The 23,837-nt window shown below is 37.1% G+C and overlaps 2 protein-coding genes across 2 annotated transcripts; both read left to right on the top strand.

The window, feature by feature from the left end:
• The first annotated feature begins 15,387 nt into the window (after positions 1 to 15,387).
• LOC110900886 (F-box protein At1g11270-like) lies at positions 15,388 to 16,452 on the top strand. Its single transcript, XM_022147744.1, has one exon. The coding sequence runs from the start codon at positions 15,388 to 15,390 to the stop codon at positions 16,450 to 16,452; it is 1,065 nt and encodes a 354-aa protein (XP_022003436.1).
• A 2,396-nt stretch (positions 16,453 to 18,848) lies between these two features.
• LOC110900885 lies at positions 18,849 to 22,037 on the top strand. The gene is made up of 4 exons (XM_022147743.1): positions 18,849 to 19,241; positions 19,302 to 19,719; positions 19,791 to 21,014; positions 21,097 to 22,037. The coding sequence occupies exons 1-4, from the start codon at positions 18,849 to 18,851 to the stop codon at positions 22,035 to 22,037; spliced, it is 2,976 nt and encodes a 991-aa protein (XP_022003435.1).
• The last annotated feature ends 1,800 nt before the right edge of the window (positions 22,038 to 23,837 follow it).

The following is a 23,837-nucleotide window of genomic DNA, read 5'->3' as shown; positions in this document are numbered from 1 at the left end:
CTAGGAACTCGTAGTGACCGTAACGAGTCCTAAATGCGGTTTTATGTACGTCTTCATCTCTGACTTTCAGTTGATGGTAGCCTGACCTCAAGTCAATCTTCGAGAAATAACTTGCCCCTTGTAACTGATCGAATAAATCGTCGATCCTCGGCAAGGGATATCTATTCTTTATCGTGACCTTATTAAGCTCAAGATAATCGATGCATAGACGCATCGATCCGTCCTTCTTCTTGACAAACAGGACAGGTGCTCCCCAGGGAGACGAACTAGGTTTGATGAAGCCTTTAGCTAGCAGTTCTGTTGATGCATTTATTGTCTATCGCCTTCGTCAATCCGAGTCGTAGTGAGAAGCCGGAAGGAATCAAGCGCATAATGTCATATTTAGTTAGAAATGGCAAGGTGACAAACTTGTAATTAATGTGAACTTTCATTAAATAGCCTTGACCATATAAATAGGGGATTATGTCACTAGTTTAGTTAGTTCTTGAAAGAGTTTAGAAGGAGACTTGGAGGAGAAGACTTTCTAGAGAGAGAAAGTAGAGAGAGAAAGTTGTATATTTGTGATTCTTGTACCGTACACGTCAAATTTAGCAATGGAATCACATTAGTAGTACGTTATCGTGTGTTCGATCACGTTCGTTCACGGATTCCGCACGTGAAACGTTCGTTACGCAATCGAACGACGTAAAAACCGGTCCTACAAGTGGTATCAGAGCTAGGAGCTCGATTGCTTGATCAAACACATCGTTCTCGTACAGATTTCAGTGATTTCAGAGGCGATTCAGATCCGATTTCACCTATTTCTTCATCTTCTACCTACTTTTCATCGTTTTTCATAAAATTGAACAGGTAAATACGGTCCGTTTCGTCTGATTTTTGGATATGTTGTGCGTATGGACCCGATCTACAACCCTACCAAGTTTCAGCTCGAAACTCCAAGTCGTTTAGGAGTAATCGCGATTTTTCGGTCCGAATTCGCGTCATACGATCAGATCAGACATGGGTCGCTTATATGAACAAGTGTATGGTTGAGGCCCGCTCATTGAACAACTGATGGTCCGCTCTTAAGTCAATTTTAGGATCGCTCATTGTGTCAAGTGTGGTCCGCTCCAAAGGTTTGATAAGGGTTCGCTTTTTAGTCAAATATCACAGGTCCGCTGATAAGTCAGTTTGTGGTTCGCTCATAATTGTTACATGTTGGTCCGCTCATAAGTCGTCTTCTTCATAAAGACTGATACTGTAACAGTTGTCGGCCATCTTTATAAAGTCACCGCCCAAATACACTTATCGGTCCAATTACAATTGATTGATGGTTGGTTAGTTATTGTTATCAACTTCCACCGCCCCACTAATTTGTTGATTGTTGAGTTTGTCGTTTGTGCAGCCCATGTGGCCCAATCCAGCTTTTTGTTCACCGATCATTAATACACCGCCCCACTGAACAAGTTTTGGCCCAATCCAAGTTCTTTAATCCACCGCCAATACATTAACCCAATAGTTGTAGTTGTTGCCGCCCATGTGATATCATTGTCCACTTGCATTAATGTGCCGTCCATCACGATTTGGCCCATGTGATTGTTGTTGACTTTTAAGTGACCGCCCCATACATTTGTGAAGCCCAATGCCACTGACCCAGTAGTTGTTGTTGTGCAATTGTGATTAGCGGCCCAATCAACAGCTCATTAATACATCACCCATCTCAGTGTTGTTCAATCACTGTTGCCGCCACAAGCCCATGTATTATTGAGTTCAAAGGCACCGCCCCACTTACACATCAAGTTTGGCCCAATCCCAGCCCACCATCACCGTCCATTTTAATAACAAAGGCCTAATCACAATTTGTTGTGTTTGAGAGTTTTATATTTTTTTTAACTGATCATTTGTTTGTGTGGTTGCAGGAGATTCGAAGTGTTTTTACAAGGAGCAAATATCAAGACATTGAAATTTGTGGTCTTTGAACTAAAAACAAAGTTTTGAACCAAGTCATTTAACAAAGAAATTGTGGTTAAAATGTTTGACGAACAGGAAAACGATAACTTTGAAATGATAAATGATTGGTTTGATGGGGTTTGGGGTAGTAGATATCAGAATGAAAATAAAAATATTTGGGTTAAAAGACTTGAATGTTTTTTGTGTAAGAAAGATGAAACAGTTAATGAGTTGGAAAAGCGGTATGAAAGCTTACTTGACAATTTAAAAAGGTACGAGATAAGAATGTCAAATGCTGAAAAAATATCAAAATTTGCAGACGCGTTACCTTCAGAGTGGGATGAATTTTTGATTGAATTGAAAAAGGATTCTAGGTTCTCAAATTTTTATCCAAATGAATTTATTAATAAGCTCAAAACACACAAGTATGAAAATGAAAAGAAAAAGAAGGGGTTGATGAATGAAATAGAAAAGAACTTAGAAAAAATAAGTTTGGATGTCATTTTTGAAATGAGACGAAGAGTCAATATATGTCTTGCAGCAAAAAATGTTATGAAATACGATATTAAGAGGGGTTGTTATATTGATGAAAATATGAATCCTCTTGACTTTGTTAAAATCTTTTGTGCAGGTACATACAAAACAGAGGAAGAGCAAGTTCCAAAGAATGAAGAATTTGTGAAGAATGAATCTTCAAGTTCTGAATCAGTTTGTACCAAATGTGACAACTTTAAGACTGACAATGACAAACTCTTGAAGGATGTGAAAAGTTTGACATTGGAAGTCAAGAAGTTGAAAGATGAGAAGCAAGCTGATGATAAACAGATTCTTATGATTCAGGAAATTTGTGAGAAACTGAAAGTTGAAAATGACAAACTGTTGGGTAATTTGAACAGTTTGACATCAGAAAACAAGGTTTTGAAAGAGAAAGAAAAAGACTTTGAAAGCAAAAAGAAATCCTCAGAAAATGAAGATTTTTGGATAAAACTTGAAAACAAAAATCTGAAAGCAAATGAAACAAAATTTCAAGAACAGATAAAAGTTTTAGTCAATGAAAAGTCTGTTCTTGAAAACATTAAGATTGAAAATGAAATATTAATCAAGTCTCATCTTGAAAGAATATCTCAGCTTGAAAATGAGGCTGAGAATTCGAGAGCTAAAATTGATGAGCTTGAAAAGAAATTGAAAGGTTTTGTGACATCATCTGAGTTTTTGAATATCCCCTGTCCAAAACCAATCAATGAAGTTCCAATAAGTGACGATGTCACAAACTTTGACAATGTTAAAGTTGAAGATTGTGATGAGAAATCTGATGATGAAAATGAAAAAATTGAAAAACAAAAATTGTTTTTAGAATTAAAAGAAAAATTCAAAAATACTGTTTTGCAATCTACTGAAATAGGTGAATGCTCAAAGCAGAAACCTGTTAAGAAGAGTGTAAAACAAAAACAAAAGGGTAAAACTGAGAAAATTGTACAAAAAGAGAATAAAAGCTCATTAGATCGATCATCCAATCGCATTCAAAAAGTACAAAAATTGAAAAACGAAAACTTAAAAATTGTTGGTAATAAGTGGTGCAGGTTTGACCACAGTGCTCAAGAGACAAATCCAACAATCAAGAGGAGAAAGGAATATCACCAAGCCAAACAGTGCTTTGATCTGAGCGTTTGGTATGAAGATGCTGATTGGTACGATAACAGAGTGTGCTACAAATGTGGTTATCAAGGACCCATTGCTGTTAACTGCCAGAGATAGAGATTTGAGACGAGAAGATGCTTTAACTGTCAAATCAAAGGACACATTGCCAGGGATTGCCCAAGAAGATCAAATGAAAGATTGAGGGTTAATTCTCAGAAATTGGCAAAGAAACCAGTCACTGTCAAGCCCAAGGAACTGAGAGTTTCAGAACTGAAAGTCAAAGAACAGAAGGTTCAACAACCTAAAGTTCAAGAAACGAAAGTGAAGCTTTCTCAGGGGCAGAAAGACAAACTGCGAAAGAAGAGGAAGAAAGCCAGAGAATATCTGGAGAAGATTTTGTCCTCGGGTTCACCGGACAGATCGAATAAGAGTTCTGATGAATCAACTTCCTCGACTGCAAAGTCAAGTAAACCGAATTCGTCAGATGCAAATCTGAGGACAAAGGAGGAGATAAAGAAGAAGGTAACAGTTTGTGGCAATGAATCTGTTTCTTCGGAAACAAAGGAGCCACATGTTGGTGATGAATCTGATAAGCCAAAGTCAGACAAGTCACGTTCTGGCGATGATTCTGCTTCGTCAAAAACAGAGGAGCCACAAGTTGAGCTCAAAAGTGAAAATTCAGTTCCGCCAATGGATGATATCAACTTTCCACCATTGCGAGCTGAAAATTATAAACAAAAAGTTGACGAAGTTGAAATTTCAAATCAATCTTTTTCTGAAAAGAAAGATTGTGATGTTGAAAAAGCCTTTAACCCCAATGTTCTAAACATTTTTGGAAAAATGATTGACGGAAAAGTCAAAGGGGTAAAGGAATTTTATGAAGCAAAAAGGAATGATCAAACCCCGAGTGAAATTGAACAGGTCACACCCAAGGCTGGTCAGGCTTGGGTGCCTACATTCGTTGCTTAAAATCCTGATTTGCCGGAGTTCCCAGGTTGGTAAGCGTGGAACATGAATCGGCACATTTCTTGAGAAATTTCACTCTGGTGATTTTTCGTCTTTCAAAAGATAAATCAGGGACATTAAGTTGTACTTGATTCATCTTTCCTATAAGTGGTAATTTGTAAAACAAAATGATGAAACCCCGAGTTTATGAAATGACACACAAAACTAATTTTTCCGGAAAAACCATTTTGATTAAAACAAACTTAAGTGTTTTGAAATCATAATGGGAAAATAGTTTGTTGTGAGGGGGAGTTCTGATTGTTTACGCCAAGTGGATGGCGAATTGAAGCGATTCGATATCATGTTGTCACTTTATCTGTACAGTTTGTTTCAAATTTTCCCAGAAAATCAAAATTGAAACATATTTTGATTTTAGGGGGAGAAAAATTTTAAAAAAAATTAGAAAATTTGAAAATGTCAAAAAACATTAAAAAGTCAAAACGAGTTTTGTTGTGAAAAAGAGGAAATGATTGTAAATCAGTGGACTATCACAGCACGCTAAAGAAATGTAATGTCAAATGTAATAAACGTTCTCACTGATGATGTGACGATAGGTTTTTGTACATTTAGTAGATTTATTCGGGATATAAACCTAAAATTTCAAACTTGTGAAATTCGTGGGGAACACTACTTGGATATATAGGTAACCCCTGAAATCTCGTTTGAAAGGTCTCGTATTCTGATATAGTAGGTGTTTATACTCTATGATGTCTGGGGTATTATTCCGGGACTTCTGCTGAACGGTAGTTCTGACCTAGTCCTTGGCTAATACTTTCCGCAAAATGCTTGAAACATAGCATAAAGCCCTCAGCTGATTAGACAATAAAATTGATAATCATCTGTTGTAGCTGAAAAGATCCTCTAAAGGGGACACACTACTAAGTCGAAGCTGATATCTCTCTGCTGAACGGAAGTTCTGACCTGAGATCCCTCAGTTCTCGCATTTAACCCCTAATTTATGTACAGATATCATTGTAGTATTCTTGCCTGTAAGACTGAATATTGGGATTCTGGATACGGGAGTATATTCAAGAGGTGGGACACATGAATCGAACTAAGTTCATAAAACACTTAAATAGTATCCTGAATAGATTGAAAGTTGTATGAAAATTTAAGAGGACAACTATATCGTCAATCAACGTGAATCGTTTAGAACTTAAAATGTCTAAAAGCTTAACGGTGCTAGTGATGTGTCTCAAAAACTGATATGATCCTCTTACACAAACTCACAAAAATATGTTTGTACATATTTCATTTCTGCATTTAATTTCTGTTATTGCATTCATGTTTCATATTTTGAAAAATCCAAAAAGATTTTCGACAACTGATGTTGGAGAGCTGACATTCAAAATCTCAAAGGCTAAACATGATGAACAGACAGGTTGGTTAATTGATTTGAAATGTTTAAGATGATACATTAATTTGAATTAGAAATTGGAATGTTTCAAATTTTTAATCAGTTTTAAATGTAATATAATTCTCAAATGTTTAGTTGATTCATTGAGTTGAATCACAAATTTATTGGTTTGTAATAGAGAGGTTGAGATGTGCAGGTTTTTGAATTTGTTGCTACGAAAAGCCAGACTACGATCCCGACAGCTGAGACTAAGGGGGAGTCTGAAGACGAGCTTAACGCAAAAGGAGCTTGTATTCGGAAAGCAAGGTGTCGATCCCAAAAGCACGGAAGCTTGACGAAAGGGGGAGCCTGAAGAGTCTGAAGAAAGAGAGCAATGGAAGCTGAAGACAGATCCACCGGGATTCTGTTCAAGCAAGAAGAAGATTCAAGAGAGAGAGAAAGACAAAGCCACTACGAGTTTCACTACGGATTGACTACGACAATATCCAAGGGGGAGATTGTTGATGCATTTATTGTCTATCGCCTTCGTCAATCCGAGTCGTAGTGAGAAGCCGGAAGGAATCAAGCGCATAATGTCATATTTAGTTAGAAATGGCAAGGTGGCAAACTTGTAATTAATGTGAACTTTCATTAAATAGCCTTGACCATATAAATAGGGGATTATGTCACTAGTTTAGTTAGTTCTGAAAGAGTTTAGAAGGAGACTTGGAGGAGAAGACTTTCTAGAGAGAGAAAGTAGAGAGAGAAAGTTGTATATTTGTGATTCTTGTACCGTACACGTCAAATTTAGCAATGGAATCAAAAGTAGTACGTTATCGTGTGTTCGATCACGTTCGTTCACGGATTCCGCACGTGAAACGTTCGTTACACAATCGAACGGCGTAAAAACCGGTCCTACAAGTTCATCCAGCTGGGTCCTCAACTCCTTCATTTCGGTTGGTGCTAGCCTGTAAGGTGCTCTAGCAATAGGTGCTGCTCCAGGGATGATATCGATCCTGAATTCCACTTGCCTATCTGGTGGCAAACCAGGTAGATCTTCAGGGAAAACTTCTGGATATTCCGGAATGACGGGAATGTCTTCTATCTTCGGTTTAGGCTCTTCAATAATCACCTGTGCCATGTAGATGACACAACCCTTCTTTAGACATTTTGAAGCCTTGAGCATAGTCACTTGCTCAGGCAATCCGTACTGGGTATCTCCCCGAATGGTAAGCGATTCACCAGACGGAGTCTTTATCACCACATGCTTTCTGTTGCAGACGATTTGGGCCTGGTTGTGAGATAACCAGTCCATACCCAATACTAGGTCAAAACCAGCCAATTTAAAGGGAAGTAGAGATAGAGGAAAAGAGTGGTTCTTAACGGATATCACACATCCATCTAACACAGTGGAGACGGTTTCTATGGTGCCATCTTCTAGCTCTACCTCGTAGTTCACATTTAAGGTTTTGACAGGCATATTTAGCAATTTGCAAAATTTATGATCTACGAAAGACTTATCAGCGCCCGAATCAAAAAGTACTCTTGCAAAGATATCATTTACGAGAAAAGTACCTGTGATCACGTTATCATCTAGCACTGCCTCTTTCGCCTCCATCCTGAAGACTCTTGCATTGGTCTTCTTGGCTTCTTCAGGCTTCTTGGCATATTTAGGGCAGTTGCTTTTAATGTGCCCTTTCTCGTTGCAGCCGTAGCAGGTTGCATCCTTTATCTTTTTGCAATCCACAGTCTTGTGGTCCTTGGACTTGCATAACCCGCAAGCATACGACTTTGACTGAGTCTGCGAGTTTGATTCGAGTCTACACTTTCCAAAGTGATGTCTCTTGCAATTTTTGCACTTGGGCTTCTCACCAGATTGTTGCCCATCCTTCCTTGACTCAGACCCTCTCTTGTTGTCACCGTTTCCACGGTGCTTCTTGCCCGACCTTCGTGAAGTATCATCTTCACGCTTTCTCTTCTTAGCCTCTTTGTTCCTCAGCGATCTTTGTCGGACCGCATCAAGAGTAAGGGACAAAGATATGTCGGCTACAGATCTAAAGGTCGCTGGCCGAGAGGCCTTTACGCTTGCCTTTATTTCGGGGGCTAAACCACCGATAAAATGAGCTATTCTCTTTGGCTCCGGGGTTACCAGATACGGAACCAACCGGGACATCGTGTTGAAGCTCGTGAGGTAAGCTTGACAGTCAAGGTTCGTCATAACCAACGATAGAAAGTCGGTCTCAATCTTTTCAACCTCATGTTGAGGGCAGTAATTCTCTTTGATGAGAGAAATGAATTCCTCCCATGTCATGCTGTATAGAACAGCCTTTCCCGAGGCCTGAACCAAAGACCTCCACCAAGCCAGGGCCTCGCCCTTGAATGATTGTGAAACAAACTTTACCACATCTTTCTCTGCGCAACCACTGATGTCCACCACGGTGTCCATCTCGTCTAGCCACGTCATGCAATCAACCGCGCCTTTCTCCCCAGTGAAGTCTCGGGGTTTACAAGATACAAAATACTTGTAGGTACAGCCCCTGGCGCGAGACGCATCAGTATACACTCTTTCTGGACGGACACTGTTTTCATTGGATGAGTGATTATCATCGTCCTTTTTGGGCTTAGACGGGGGTTTGCTATGAGATTTTGAGTGGGTTTTCGGCTTTGAGTGTGGTTTAGATATGGTTCTACTCCGGGATTCAGTATATTCTTCGTATTATCGAACCAGGGCTGCCTTAACAACATTGTCGACAAGAGCTTTTAATTCAGCGCCCGTCAAATGAACCTGGGCGTTATCGTATTCGTCTTCTTTCGAATGACTATTCTCCCCACTTGGATCAGCCATGGTAACTTGAATCTGCTACAGAAGATAACGAAAAATTTTATTTAGGAGTTTATTATGGAATTGTCTTTTATGGCAATTCATTAACCATGGTAAACAGAGACCATATCTGGTTAATTTGTTACTCACTTTTATTTAGGATTTGAACATAATTTATCCTATTTACAAACAATATTGTTAGTGGCATAAAAGCCTAGTCACGAGGACGTTTTTATAGTATTAGCCGGGATTTCAGAGAATCCAAGCATGAAGGCTTGAACCGTAGTCCTTTTACCTTTTCTGACAGGGAGTCATAGACTACCACTGCTTTTTGTCTTATATGACAATAATTATGGCCCGTAGGCACTACATCACTAATGGATGTTTAATAAATTTGGCCCGTAGGCACTACATCGCTAATGGATGTTTAATAATGATCATCTTTATTGACGATTTAACCCATGATTTACAAATCATTAATTTGGGTTTTGGAATCCTTAAAAGGATTCTTATATAAGAATGACGCGTGCGATTTTAACGAATCGCATCTGCCATGAACGTTAACATGATTACAGAGGTTAACTTGGAATCTGAATCTTTTAACATGATTACAGAGGTTAACTTGGAATCTTTTAATCAGGTCTTACCATCTTGGCCGGATCTTATAAAGACACCTGGCTAGGTTTCACTCTTAAGATTCTTTATTTAGGAAGATTTGAATTTAAAAGGAATGATTTTTTTTTATTTATTTCATATATAATAATAATAAAAATGAAATTTATAACATAACATTCCATAAATTTCAAATATGATTACATGCTGCCCTAAACGGGACCTTTTTAAATAAATAAATACCTACGCAGAGGTTTATAGAAAAACAAGTCCACGCAGGGACCGATACAAGATAGATGTCCGCGCCGGGACTCAAAGATAAGTCCACGTAGGGACTGAAATTCAATAAATGTCCACTCAGGGACTAAATTGTAAATACAACAATACATAAGGAGACTAATGATCTCGTTTCTTCCTCCCTTTTAGTAGGTTTGCTAGGCCCTTGAGAAATCCACGATTACTCTTGCGTTCTTGTTCGAAGTCTCGTTCCACACGGTTTAAACGGTGGAGTATTTCTTCTTGCTCCGGTGGAGAAAAACGTGGCTGCTGCGACGGTTGCTGAACCGGAGGTCTAGGAGGTATTGGATACCCATGAGCTGAGTAATCTGGTCTCCAAGAGGTTCCATGGAGGGCATTGTAATTTGCCGCTACCACGTATGGATCGGCATCATAGTTATAGTTGTAGTGTGTGTAAGTCGGCTGCTCAAACGGATTGTACGCGGTGGAACCGCCGTACGCTGGTATCGGATTGTCATATCCGAAAGGTGGCGGAGGTGGTGCAACTGGTGCAGAATTCACTTCTGCAGGGTGACCAGAAGGTTCCCCTAATTGGGTTCTTCTTCAGGCACTGACGGAAAGTGACTCGTACTCGAGTGGCGAGGGGTGCTGAAGTGGAATTCCCCTACTCGGGTGGACATCCGAGCGCCTGATCTTCTACGCCTTGGCGGGTCTGGAATTACTGGTTGAACCGGTGGCGGTGGCGGTGGCGTAACTGCCACGAACCGCGAATCCTCAGAGGGATCCTGTTGTTGCTGTTGGTCATGAGGCGAGAAATGATGAGATGGTGTGAAGTACCAATTACATTGGTCAAACCTCGCCTGGTAGCTGTCGGGACCTTGATAGGGTGTTCCGTGAAAGGATGACCCATCAGAAATCTCGATTGGATGGTTGGGAGTACCCCGTGCAGGCTCGACGGGATCTGTATCCTCGTCCATATCCACGGCATTATCTTCAGAAAAGTGATCCTCCGGTCCTAAAGGGTTATACCCTATTGGTTCTTGGACATAATCCGCCGGGTTAAACTGTCCTACGAAGAAAGGTGAAGGATCGCCATAAGAACGGTGCAAAGCAGATCGCTGGAGGGGTATAAAGGATGGTTGAGGGTTATTGGGATTGTTTTCCGAATCTGGTCCAAATGAATGACGGTATGAGGGTGTTGAGCTATGCGAGGTAGAATGTCTCGCAGGTTCAAAGAGGTTTCTTCTTCGTCTCTGTGGTTCTTCACTCCTTGTACTGGAAGGAGCTTGCATGTTCGAAGGTCCAGCCTCGTGATCATTGTGAGTAATGATCGTTCCCTTGCCTCTTCCTCCTCTTCCTCGTCTGATTGCTGGTGGCATATTTCCTGCTTTCAAAACTTTAAGTAACAATAAACAATAAAAAGACAAACTGGAATAACAATTCGAATTTGTCCTATGTTCTTGTCTAGACTCAAGAATGTGCAATTGTGTAACTGAGATTAAACACAAAGGCTAGTGTTTAATTAACTCAGTGTTGGCTCTGATACCAACCTGTCACACCCCAATTTCCACGTGTCTCACCGGTGGGTCCGGTGGGGGATTACCGTGACGTAGTTGGCAACAATATAGTCAAACCACACAATATATGAATGCACAACGGAAGCATAAAGATAATTATATTTCAACCATTGTTCGCAATATCAAAGTATTACGAATAGTCGAAAATGTATCCACAGGGGATCAAATAAAAATAAGTGTTGTTCAACAGACAAAGGCGTCTTAAGCTTGCGAGACTCTTTATGATGCTAAGGAGAATATCCAGCCAATTACGCATAGTACCTGCATTTAGTCTTTTTGGGAAAATACGTCAGTTTACACTAGTAAATACATTCAACCGACACTTTTGTAAAAATGTTTATTAAAATTGATTTGAATGCACAAGGCACAAACTCTTTTATAACTTGGGAGAATTATTTAAATATATAATCTTGTGAACGAATTACATGTTCCTTATGCGTTCAGTAGCCCGGATCAAGTCCGGGTTAAAGATCAATAGACACACCACAGCGATCTATTTATGCACTGACGAGTGTACGCCTACACTCCGCGCTTAGGTCGTGGCCATTTCGTAAAATGATGCCAGGGATATCCGGGACATGGTCATTAACCCCCCAAAGGCTTTTAAGTAACAAGACTGTTTAAACGAGCCGATCAAATTTATTCAATTACCCACTCAAGCGGTGGAGAATTTGATGCCCGATCAAGCGGTATACTATATACTGTAACCCAAGCCCGTATAACGGAAAATAAGTTAAAAGTATTTACCTGAGCAAAGTATATATCACAATAAGCAAATTGCAAGTAGCTTTTACTGGTCCTCCTAATCTGGAACGAAGGTTTTATAATAACCTATTAGAATCCTAACGGGTCTTTTAATTAAGCTTAAGCTTACACCGGCTAGTTTCAAAGATACGGTTCGTACGCACGATTAAGCGAAGACCGGATAGAATGTGATTTAGACCCGACAAGTTTGAAGACTTGTTCAATATGGGTTTATTATTCATATTCTGGATTTTGAGATAAAACCGTTAAGGTTTGACCCGTCTCGGCTAATTTATGTAAACTTGTTACATAACCCGAACCGTACGCGTAATAAGCGTGACGGGTATTCATGAGAGCTATAGACAGGTCCCCTAAGTTAATTATGCCTCGAATATGTTGTGACATCAGTAAGATGCCTTTCATTATGCCCGAAACATGTTTAAACACAAACTAGGCCCCGTAGGGGTAGTTTGGTCTTTTAAAAGTTTATAAAAGAGTTTAAGTAACAACCCGAGTTACAGGTCTGATGTAATCAGCAATAATACATAATTTGCTAAGTTATATCAGTAGGTTAAAGCATATATGCGAAATTTATCAAATTTAACCAAACTATGCCCCGTAGGGGTATTTTGGTAATTTCACATAAGCCGAAAAGCTCAAAACTGGAGTCCGAGTTTATCAACCTTTGCTTACTGTTAAAATATTGTAATTTGCCTCTTATATCAGTAGGTATCAACCTGGGTATGTCCAATATAATTTTGTTACATACTTTGCGTTAAAAACGCTTAATAAGGCGATTAAAGGCCATTTCCGGGTTCGATACTTAAATCTGATATTTTTATATTCCCAGAAGGCTTAAAATAATCTATTTATCATATGTGATTAGTAGCAAAAGGTTTGAAGTCGTTTAGATATGTAAAACTCATTTTATGGTCCGTAAGGGCAAAACCGATAATTACCGGATTAAGCCTACGACTACTAGTTATGCTCAGTCTAAAATTAATTAAAAATATTTAAAAATCCCAAAATAATATATTACATCAGTGGGTATTAAGTTTGATACCTAAAAGTAGGCTTAACTAGGCTATACGCTAATTACGCCATTTTATTAACATAAAGCATTCATTTTGCGATAATGAGCATAACTCTTAATCTACAATTCAAATTGATGTCAAACTTTGCATACACGTTTATATATCAGTAATTAAAGTTTCTACACTTTTACATTTCCAAAAATCACGTTTTAAGGCAATAAGGGCATAATGGTCAACATATGGGTAATTAACGGAATCATTCATATTAATTTGATAACTAATGATCCGAGGTGTATAATCACAGAGGGTTATACTAGCATGTAACCTGGTCCAAATAAGGCTCTATGGTATTTTTGAAACATACCTTAACGGGTCAGAACTGAAAGTCAAAGTGAAAGTCAAACTATGTGACTTTCGGTTCCGAACCGGGTCTTTATAGTAAATTGTCAGGTTGAACATGTTTAGACATGTCCTTACACTAGTTACCAAGTTATATTAATGATAAAACAGGTTATAAGTGTTCTACATTGTTAATCATGCATAAATCGCATTTTTAAACCTTCTGTTGACTTTTTAATTACACGTTTGACCCGACTTTTAACCTAGTTAGAGTGGTGATCAGGGGGAACCCTCTTAAGGGTTTATTACCCACATAAATACCAACTTATAACTACTTTTAATTCGAGATATGACTGAGCCATTGTTGACTAATCTCGAAGTCAAACCGTAATTACGACGGTTTGACTTTTAGCTAAATAACTAAGCTAAACTCAATTTAGAAAGGATTAGAACACTTACTGAAGTCCTAAGCTTGATTAGGGAACACTTGAGAGGAAGTTGAGCTCCAGAAGTGGTCCTCAAATGCAGATGAAGGTGTGAGGAACTTGTTGCCACAATGTGGCCTTTTATAGGCAATGAAGATCATTAAGATCATCACAACAAGGCCTACAAGTGCTCCTTGATGACCAACAACTGTCCCTTTGTGCTAGGAGATGATTAGGGGTCGCCCATATCTCTGGAAAATCTTTGCATTAATGTTTTACCGCTTAAAACAGCCAACAGCCAACTTTCTGTCGCTGGGCGTCGCTTACGGACCGTATGGCATGGCCCTTGCGGTCCGTAAGCCTATGGCGGAAACATTTTTACCCCTTCACCCCCTTACGGTCCGTAAGGCAGGACTCTTACGGTCCGTAAGCGCTTAACAGAGGCAAAAAAATTAACCTTTCAAGCATTGAATGGTCAACTTGCAATAAATAATTTTTGTGTTTGGAACCAGTCAGTATGAGGCTCTTCTTAACCCATGCTTGGTCAGTATCAATGCATCATGGGTTTGCACAAGGATGGGCTTATAAATAATTATTTGCATTGCATTATTTTCTTAGGATTTAGATTAGTAACTTGGATCCTTTTGATTATTAGTAATTACCGGATTAAGACATATTAGATGCTTATTAATTTTGCTTAGGGTCTCGGGATTTATAATGACGAAGTCGCTCAGAGGTATAAAATTAACATGTCGACATATTCGAAAATCCTACCACATATCTTAATTAAATCCGGGTTTATATTATTTTTGTCGTATGCGACACGTGTCATTTATTTATTGGACACAAAATTTCGAGGTGTTACAACTTCACAGAGGAAGATTGTGTTGAATGATGTAACCTCGATCTAAGGAAGACTGGTATACATTTTGTTTAAAACAGCTATGGTTTGGTAAGTTGTTTGTTAGTCTTTTAAATAGATATATTTTGGCGGTTGGGTTGATGGACATGAAAACTTTGCTTACTTTACTATGGTTTAGTTTATGTACATGTTTTGTAATGGTACAAATAACTTATTTTGTAATAGGTTCAATGGTGTTAGTGTTTGATATGTCTATTTTAATAAGTAGTTACAATCTTCATATTTTCGCAATACAATTTTCTTATTTAATTTGAAAGATGTGATCAATCTCATTTTCCTTAAAAAAAATCTTGAATATAAGGTATGTAAATTTATTTATGGAAATCTATATTACAATTTAATCACTTCCAAAAGTGTACATAAATATATTTTCATTTTTTTGTAGCATCTATCTCTATATATTGATATAGAGTTGGTTTCAATTTGTTAGCTCTATATCACCATTTCATTTCTTATTGGCTGATTCAATAAGAATTTATCAAAACACGTTTCTTCCGGTGCTAATTTGCTCCTGGTGATTCAACCTTTGAACTCGGTTAGTTTGTTTAGTTTGTATTTGAATTTATTGTTATGCTAATGATTTTTCATTTTATTTGAACTTATATGTTTTTTTCACAATAGTTGTTTTTGCATATTAACATTCACTTAACATACATGCTTGGTTTAGAATGTATCTTTATATTAATATATATATATATATATATACACACACACAATTCATCATCGTTATGTATTTCATATTTTTTTTCTTCCGATGTAGTTCAAATCATGGAAGCTATTGATTTTGACACCTTAGTCGTGGAAGTTTTGTCTAGGCTCCCTTCAAAATCAATTTGTCAATTCAAATGTGTTAGTAAAGCATGGTGTGCGGAATTATCAACTAATCAGTTTGTCATGTTGCATTGTGTATGCCTTAATAAAGCTAAAAATCGGAAGCTAATATCTTTGAATGATATGTCAATAGATGTTGATAACGTAATCTGTGGCAAGATTGAATTTGGTTCAACGAAAAGTATATCTTTTCCTTTCGAGACTCCACCACTATCATTATGTTTTCTTTCTTCTCTCGACGTACTTTTATTAGTTTTCATGGAAAACTGTATTAGTAAACTTATCCTTTGGAATCCAACTACTAATTGGTATACTATTTTATCTGATGACTACCCTAAACATGGATACGATCACGAATATGATACTGGCGCTATCTACTACGATCAATCTAACGACCTTAAAGTACTCCACATCAAACGTCGATACAATAATGTATTTGCAAGTGTCTATTCTCGACGTTTTGGTATATCGAGAGATGTCGAATTCTTGAATGCAACTAACTTTGGTTCAAGTTCTTATGCGTGGTCTGTTGGAACACTATCCGCTAAGACCGTATACTTCATTGTTTCACAATCTTGGTGGGTAATTGGAAAGAAGTTTATAATTGCTTTTGATGTTTTATCTGAAACATTCAAACTTATTAATTTTCCTTTGAGTAAAGATCTTATTCCTAGCCAAGGTCATCTTATCACATTAAACCGGAAGATTCACATGTTTGTTGTTTCCGAACCTGAAGAGCTTATTGTTGAACTCTTCAAACTCGATGGTGAAGTATGGCATAAGGTTTTATCTTTTCAGAATTCTCAAACAGTTTCTTTCCAAAGTAGGCGGCACCAACCACATATAATGGAGTACAACACATGGATTTTAATGAGTGAATGGGGACATATGGTTACCGTTAAACTAACGGGCGAAGAGTTGGAATATTTACAAGATGTTGATACATTTAATGGAGTTAACGGAGCGTTATTTATAGAGACTATTATTTCTCCTTTTAGTTAGAACTTATATAATTTGTTTTTGTTTTGTTTTTATTGTTCCCAAGTACTTACTTTATTTAAGATTTTTTTGGTTTTATTTTGTTTTTATAAATTATGATGTTTTTCATATTTATTTTTGTTCATTAATGTTAATGCATTCCATTGTTAATATAGACTGGTGTGTAACCGTTTTTTGTTTATATCCGTTGACATAAATTTTTTGATTTATGAGTCCGTATAAAATAGAGATCGATGTACACAATTACCACCATAATGGTTAGTTATAGTTTATAACTGAATCTAGATTGATTAAATATTACTTAACATGTGATCCAACATATCAACTCTTTATTGTAACACTTTTTTTTTTTAAATTGCCAGCAATGCCTAAACGACCAAAGACTGACTCACATTGATAAAGAAAACACTCAGGATGGTAAGTTATTTAAAGTTTTTCAACTTTTTTCCTACTCATTCCTAAAAAACAATAACTTTAAAATTAGCTAGCACATGATAATTATTTTAACAACTATTTGAGTATATATATATTTTTTTATGCGCAGTTCACCGAAATGGAAACACATCCACCGACATTGTTAACGGTATAACATTAATTCTTTCATTATCCATTTCGATTCTTTTACGCCTACTTAGTTAGCTAACTATTATGCTCGAATTGTTTATTAATTCTTCCATTTTTTTTATTTATGTCTCTTCAAAGTTCGACGAGGCAGAAGACCTTTATCAAGCATAACCAATGGTATTATTTTAGCTATATATTTTTATAACAAAATGAAAATTATCCTTTCTTGATTTACAACTAACTATTTTGATTTGTTTTTGTTTTTTTATTATAATTTTGTGAATCTGTATACGATTTTCTGTTAGTTGTCCTCCCAATTGTTACTCAAGACAAGGCTTCTCATAGAAGGAAATTATACTTGGATAATAAGAGATCAAATGGAGGAACTACATCGTCATCCCTCAATATTGTATCCACCAATATTAATTCCACTTCCACTCCGTGTGTTACACAACATCGTCCAGTTTGACCTGATGGTATGTTATTTTATAAGCTATACTTTTGTTTAATTTATTATATATTATTTCAATTACGTTTAGTATGAATTAAATTTTATATAAATACGTGACGATGAATTTATTTTTTGTGCTTTAATATTTTCTATTGGTGACTCGAATTCTACAAAACAAGGATACAGATAACGTGCGATTACCTAGATCTATTATTGACAAAAGAAGATCTACTACCATAGGTGTTACATCGGATAACATAGTCAATGTTATTGGTTGTCACAATTTTGAATCCACTCCTGATGTGGCTAATAATGTTACTCCAAGTCCCTCAAGTATGGTAACAAGTAAGTAATTTATTAATTTCATGTTTATATATTCTATTATGTTTGTATTGTTTTGCATCGATATGTTGACTATGCTTTTTGTTAATTGTACTAGGTAACATTAGTTGTACTACGAGCAATCTTACAACGAGAGCAAATGGTTTTAGAATAAATATTTCAAATGGCATCACATCAACCACCTGCACATCATCTTTGAATTGTAATTTGCCAAGGCTATCATCTGGGAAACGTAAGTTGGTATGCAAACCACGTATTTCATCTCCTATACCAATGATCGACTTGACCACAGATGAAACCGTAGAACGAGATCCTTATAAAGGTGTTTCTACAGGGTAGGTTTGTTTATAAGTAATGCTACATAATGTAAAAATATAAACTTATAAATATGTATATCTTATTATTTTAATGAATGTTGTATACATAACTCTAATGTTGTATGTTTTAACAGATTATTTGGATCATGGTGATCAAGTTATTACTTATGAAGTTTGTTATGCAAACTTATGGGATGCAGAGAAAGGAAACGGGAGAAAAGAGGGTGGCAAAATATGTCATATGTTATGTTGTGGTTATGCCAAAGTTGTATTACCTGATTACAAATCTGCGACACCTTTTTATAAAAGTCTATTCATGTCCAATGATAACGAAAGCAGACACTTTTTGAAGAACATTCGACGTTACAATTCTATGTTTGCGTTTATGTCAATGGGTGGTAAGGTTGACCACACCGTTACTACTGGTAATGCTCCTTTTTGCTACAGAATTAGTGGTGAAAATTATCATGCTATTGGTAGTCTTGTGCCAGAAAACGGAGGGAAACCTAAAGTTTGTCAGTTATACATATACGATACTGAAAATGAGTTGGCAAACAGGCAATCAGTTTTTAGGTACCATGCAGAAACTTAATTTTTTTATAACATTTGTTTTAACTATATATTTACTTACTATGACAATTTTATGAAACAGGTGTTTAGACGATGCTTCCTCATCAACTTCTTCAGACGAAACTGATAATAAGTTGATATAACAAATCAAAGCAATGTTGGATGCCAACAATGTGCTTGTGAAAATTTATAGGATGGTTAGAGATTGCTTCCAAGAGAATCCTAATACTACTTTGAAGCTTCGCCTTATTGGGAACAGAGAACAAGATGGTCGGACTTATAACTTACCTACTTCCTCTGAGGTTGCCGCTCTTATTGTTGGAGATATTGATAACGCTCTTGAGAATAGAGATATCGTTGTCGAGACACAAACGGGGTCATTAAAAAGAATAAGTGAGTTGCATCCTTCCTATCTTGCACTTCAGTATCCTATTTTGTTCCCATATGGAGACGACGATTACAGAATTGACATACCCCATAGGGGTGTCATTGATGTTACTAACAAGAAACGTCCGAATTGTACAATGAGAGAGTTCTTTGCGTATCGTGTATAAAATCGTAGTAACCAGTTTTCATTGATTCTAAATTCTCGACGGTTATTCCAACAGTTCTTGGTTGATGCTTATACGATGATTGAGAGCGAGCGACTTAACTTTATAAGATTTCAGCAACATGATCTCAGGTCTGATACATACGAGAGTATCCGCAAACTAAGATCTAACGGCCAACAAGATTTGTGTAAGGTTGGAAAATGTATTTTCCTTCCATCTTCGTTTACAGGCGGGTCACGATATATGATGCAAAACTATCTAGACGCTATGGCTATTTGTAAATGGTATGGTTATCCCGACTTTTTTATAACCATTACCTGCAATCCCAAGTGGCCGGAGCTTCAAAGGTTTCTTAAGGACACAAATCTTAATCCGGAGGATAGGCCTGGTATTCTATCGCGAATATTTAAAATAAAGCTGGATGCAATTTGCAAAGATTTGAAAGACCGTCATTTGTTTGGAAAAGTTGTTGCTGGTATGTTATTAAATTTACTTTGTTAAACATGATCTCAATGATATGTAACAGTTTTTTACTTTTTTGTGTAGTTGTTTACACTATTGAGTTTCAGAAGAAGCGAGGATTGCCTCATGCGCATATGTGCTTATTCATGGAAAATGATTACAAACTTCCAACTGTAGACCATGTTGATCAGTTTATTTCTGCAGAAATCCCTAATATAAATGAAGACCCGGAACTATATACGCTTATGAAAGACCATATGATTCACGGTCCATGTGGTAACGCTAGAATGAGCTCTCCATGTATGGTTGATAGAAAATGTTCAAAAGGTTTTCCCAAGAAATTTCAAGATCAGTCAACCTTGGATTCTAACGGATTTCCCTTATACAGAAGAAGAGATGATGGTGCTTTCGTTTTAAAAAATAGAATTGAGTTAGACAACAGAAGTGTTGTACCTTACAACAAAAAACTTTTGAAAAGATATCAGGCACATATAAACGTTGAATGGTGCAACCAAGCGGCATCAATAAAGTATTTGTTCAAGTATATTAATAAAGGCCCTGATAGAGCAACAGTTGTTGTGGTTCCGAGCAATAATCAAGACGAGCAAGCAGAAAATGATGAAATTAAAGAGTATTATTATTGTAGGTATATATCGGCTTGTGAAGCCTCTTGGAGGATATTTTCGAATGAAGTTAATTATAGGAGTCCTTCTGTTATGAGGTTGCCTTTCAATCTTCCTGGACAACAAACAGTTTATTTCGGTCCTGATGAAGATATTAATCACGTCCTAAACAAGCCATCTGTGAACTCATCAATGTTTTTGTCTTGGATGCAACGTAATCAAGATCCTAACGACACCGTTGCACGTACACTAACATATGTACAGTTTCCACGTTGGTATGTGTGGAAGCTTGACCAGCGTATATGGGTTCCGAGAATAAAAGGAAAAACAATTGGCAGAATTCATTCCGTTTCTCCGTCTACCGGTGAAGCGTACTATTTAAGAATTCTTCTTAACAAAGTTAAAGGACCAACATCGTTTGATGATATTAAAACAGTTTATGGTCGAGTGTACAATACTTTTAGAGATGCTTGCTATGCGCTTGGTTTGTTGGATGACGACTCAGAGTACATTGAGGCCATCAAAGAAGCAAATATATCAGGTAGCGCAGGTTATATTCGCAATTTATTCGCCACCATGTTACTATCAAGCACTTTATCTAGACCTGAAGTAGTCTGGGAAAGCACATGGAAGTATATGACAGATGATTTTCATTACAGATTCTCAAAGCATCATCGTGTTTCAGGTAAAATTATAAATTTAAATTTTTTTGTTACAGTTACTAAAAATTTATCATTAAATTTATATGTTATTTTCATTTTTCACAGCTTTATCAATTCCTGACGAGCAACTAAAGAACTATGTTTTATGCGAAATTGAGAAGTTTTTAACTCGAAATAATTCATCGCTTCGAAGATTTGTATCAATGCCTTACCCAGATACTTCATCTTTAGATAACTTTCGCTGCCGATTGATTAACGAAGAGCTTGCATATGATAGAACAGATTTACAAAATGTTTATGAAGGTCAGGTGAATTTGTTAACGGATGAACAACGTTCAGTATATGAAGAAATTATGAACGCAGTTGATGGAAACAACGAAGGAGTATTTTTTGTTTATGGTTATGGCGGAACTGGTAAAACATTTTTATGGAAAACATTGTCTGCTGCAATTAGGTCAAAAGGTGAAATCGTATTAAACGTTGCATCTAGCGGAATTGCATCATTGTTGTTGGATGGAGGAAGAACGACGCATTCTAGGTTTCATATACCTTTGAATCTTAATGAGGATTCCGTTTGTCACATTAAACCTGACGATGATGTAGCTAAATTACTACAACAGACCAAACTCATTATATGGGATGAAGCTCCTATGGTTCATAAACATGCATTTGAGGCTTTGGATAGAACTATGCATGATATTTTCAATATCTCTAATTCATGCAGAACTGATGTTCTGTTTGGAGGTAAGGTTATTGTTTTTGGTGGTGATTTTAGGCAAATAATACCTGTTGTTCCAAATAGTGGACGACAAGAAATTGTGAATGCCTCATTATGTTCGTCTTATCTGTGGAGGAAGTGTAAGTTGTTTACTTTAACTCGAAACATGAGGTTAACCGTTGGAAGACCTACATTTGAAGTTGAAGAGATCAATAATTTTGCAAAATGGTTGTTGGACGTTGGTGAGGGAAATGTTGGTGGTTCCAATGATGGAGAAGCAATAATTGAAATACCACATGAGCTTTGTAGGATCGTGCGACTGACCTAAATGAGTCGTTCAGAGGAGTTTTACTCTGTTTTAGGTGCGGAAAACAAGAAACAAAGGTAGAAACAGCTTAATCTTCACTTAAATCACTAATTGTATTGATCTGACGTTGTTTACAATCAAATCTCACACCGGCAGCACTTCGGCATGGAATACAAGGACTCGATACCTGATTTCGCTCATAACTACCTATTTATAAGGTTCTGATTCCGCCCGAAACGATACCATGACTGTTGGAGCGGAATCAGCAACTTCTGATTCCGGGCAGAATCACCTACTAGAGCATTTGGAGCGAAATCAATATCTAACACACTAAACCTTCCTATTTTCTCGTAAAACGTGCCCTAATCTATACAATTCTAGACTAAGACTCGATACAAGACGAAGTCGACAGATGCATGCACCAACAGACTCCCCCTCAGATGTTGACGAGTCACACATGTCGAGTCTTTGTTCGCGTCGTGTCTTCGCATCTTCAGTCTTGATCAGCCTCTGGGCTTCACTCTTTCTTACTTTTCTCGCATGTCTTCAGACTCCCCCTTGCGATATGCTGGCATTCCTTTAGTTCTTCAGCATCATCTGCTTCAGGATCGTTTTCTGGCTTTTACACTTTGTCCATGATCGTTGCCTGGTTCAAACTTTGTCCACAGAAACGAAACCTAGCTCAAACTTTATCCACAGAGTCTCAGGTATCTGAATCTGGCTCTCATAAGCTTCTCAGAATCGAATGACCTGACTTTTCAGAAGATAGTTTCAAGATTGAAACTTGGCTCTAGTTCTTCTCAGGAACGATAACTCAGCTTATATTTAATCCTGCATAGTCTCTACCTCACAGTAAGTTTCTCATGTTTCAACTATAGAGATATGCACCAACACTGACTCTCCTTCAGATCAAACAAATATTTTGATGAACCAATTGAAAGATTAGACTTAGAAAACCTTTTGGTTTCTAACACAGACTCCCCCTCACCACATAGTCCTCATGTTTAGCACTTGGAATTTTGAAAATCAGCTTTTCAATATCAGTTGTCGAAAATCTTTTTGCATTTTTCAAAATTTATGCTAAAACACACTAAAATCTTTTTAGATTTTGAAATAAGAGAAATAAAATGTAGTAAAGAAATATTTACAGACAATATTTTTGTGAGTTTGTGTAAGAGGATCATATCAGTATATGAGACGAGTCAATAACACCGTTAAGCTTCATTTCATTTTAAGTTCTAAACAATTCACCTAGATTGTCAGTATATTTGTCCACTTAAATTTTCACACAAAGTTCAATTGCTTCGAGATACGAGATTAATTGTTTTAATGACTTAAACTTATTTGCGTGTCCCACTACTTAAATATACTTCCGTATCCGGATCCCAATGTTCAGTCTTACAGGTGAGTATACCACAGATGATATCTGTTCAGGATTTAATTGAAAGGGCCGTGAGAGCTCAGGTCGATACTTCCGTATACGCAGAGAGATGACGGCTTCCACTTTTAGTGTGTCCCCTTTAGTGGATCTTTTGTTACAACAGTAGTGACTATCAATTTTATTGTTTAATCAACTTGCTGAGGGCGAGCTTATATTTCAAAGCATTTGCAGAAAGTATTATCCGGGGACTAGGTTAGTATTTCCATACAGCAGAACTCCCGGGATAATACCCCAGATATCACTGAGCATAAAGACCTAGTATCTCAGAATAAGGGACCTTTCAAACAAGATTTCAGGGGTTACCTATATATCCAAGAAATTGTTACCCACAGAATAAGCAAGTTTGATTTTTTAGATTTATATCTCGTCACAATCTACTA

The sequence above is a fragment of the Helianthus annuus genome, chromosome 13, assembly GCF_002127325.2.
Source record: "Helianthus annuus cultivar XRQ/B chromosome 13, HanXRQr2.0-SUNRISE, whole genome shotgun sequence".
In the NCBI taxonomy this organism is placed as follows: domain Eukaryota; kingdom Viridiplantae; phylum Streptophyta; class Magnoliopsida; order Asterales; family Asteraceae; genus Helianthus; species Helianthus annuus.
The sequence above is the reverse complement of the archived record's forward strand: the minus strand, read 5'-3'. Positions and strand labels throughout refer to the sequence as shown.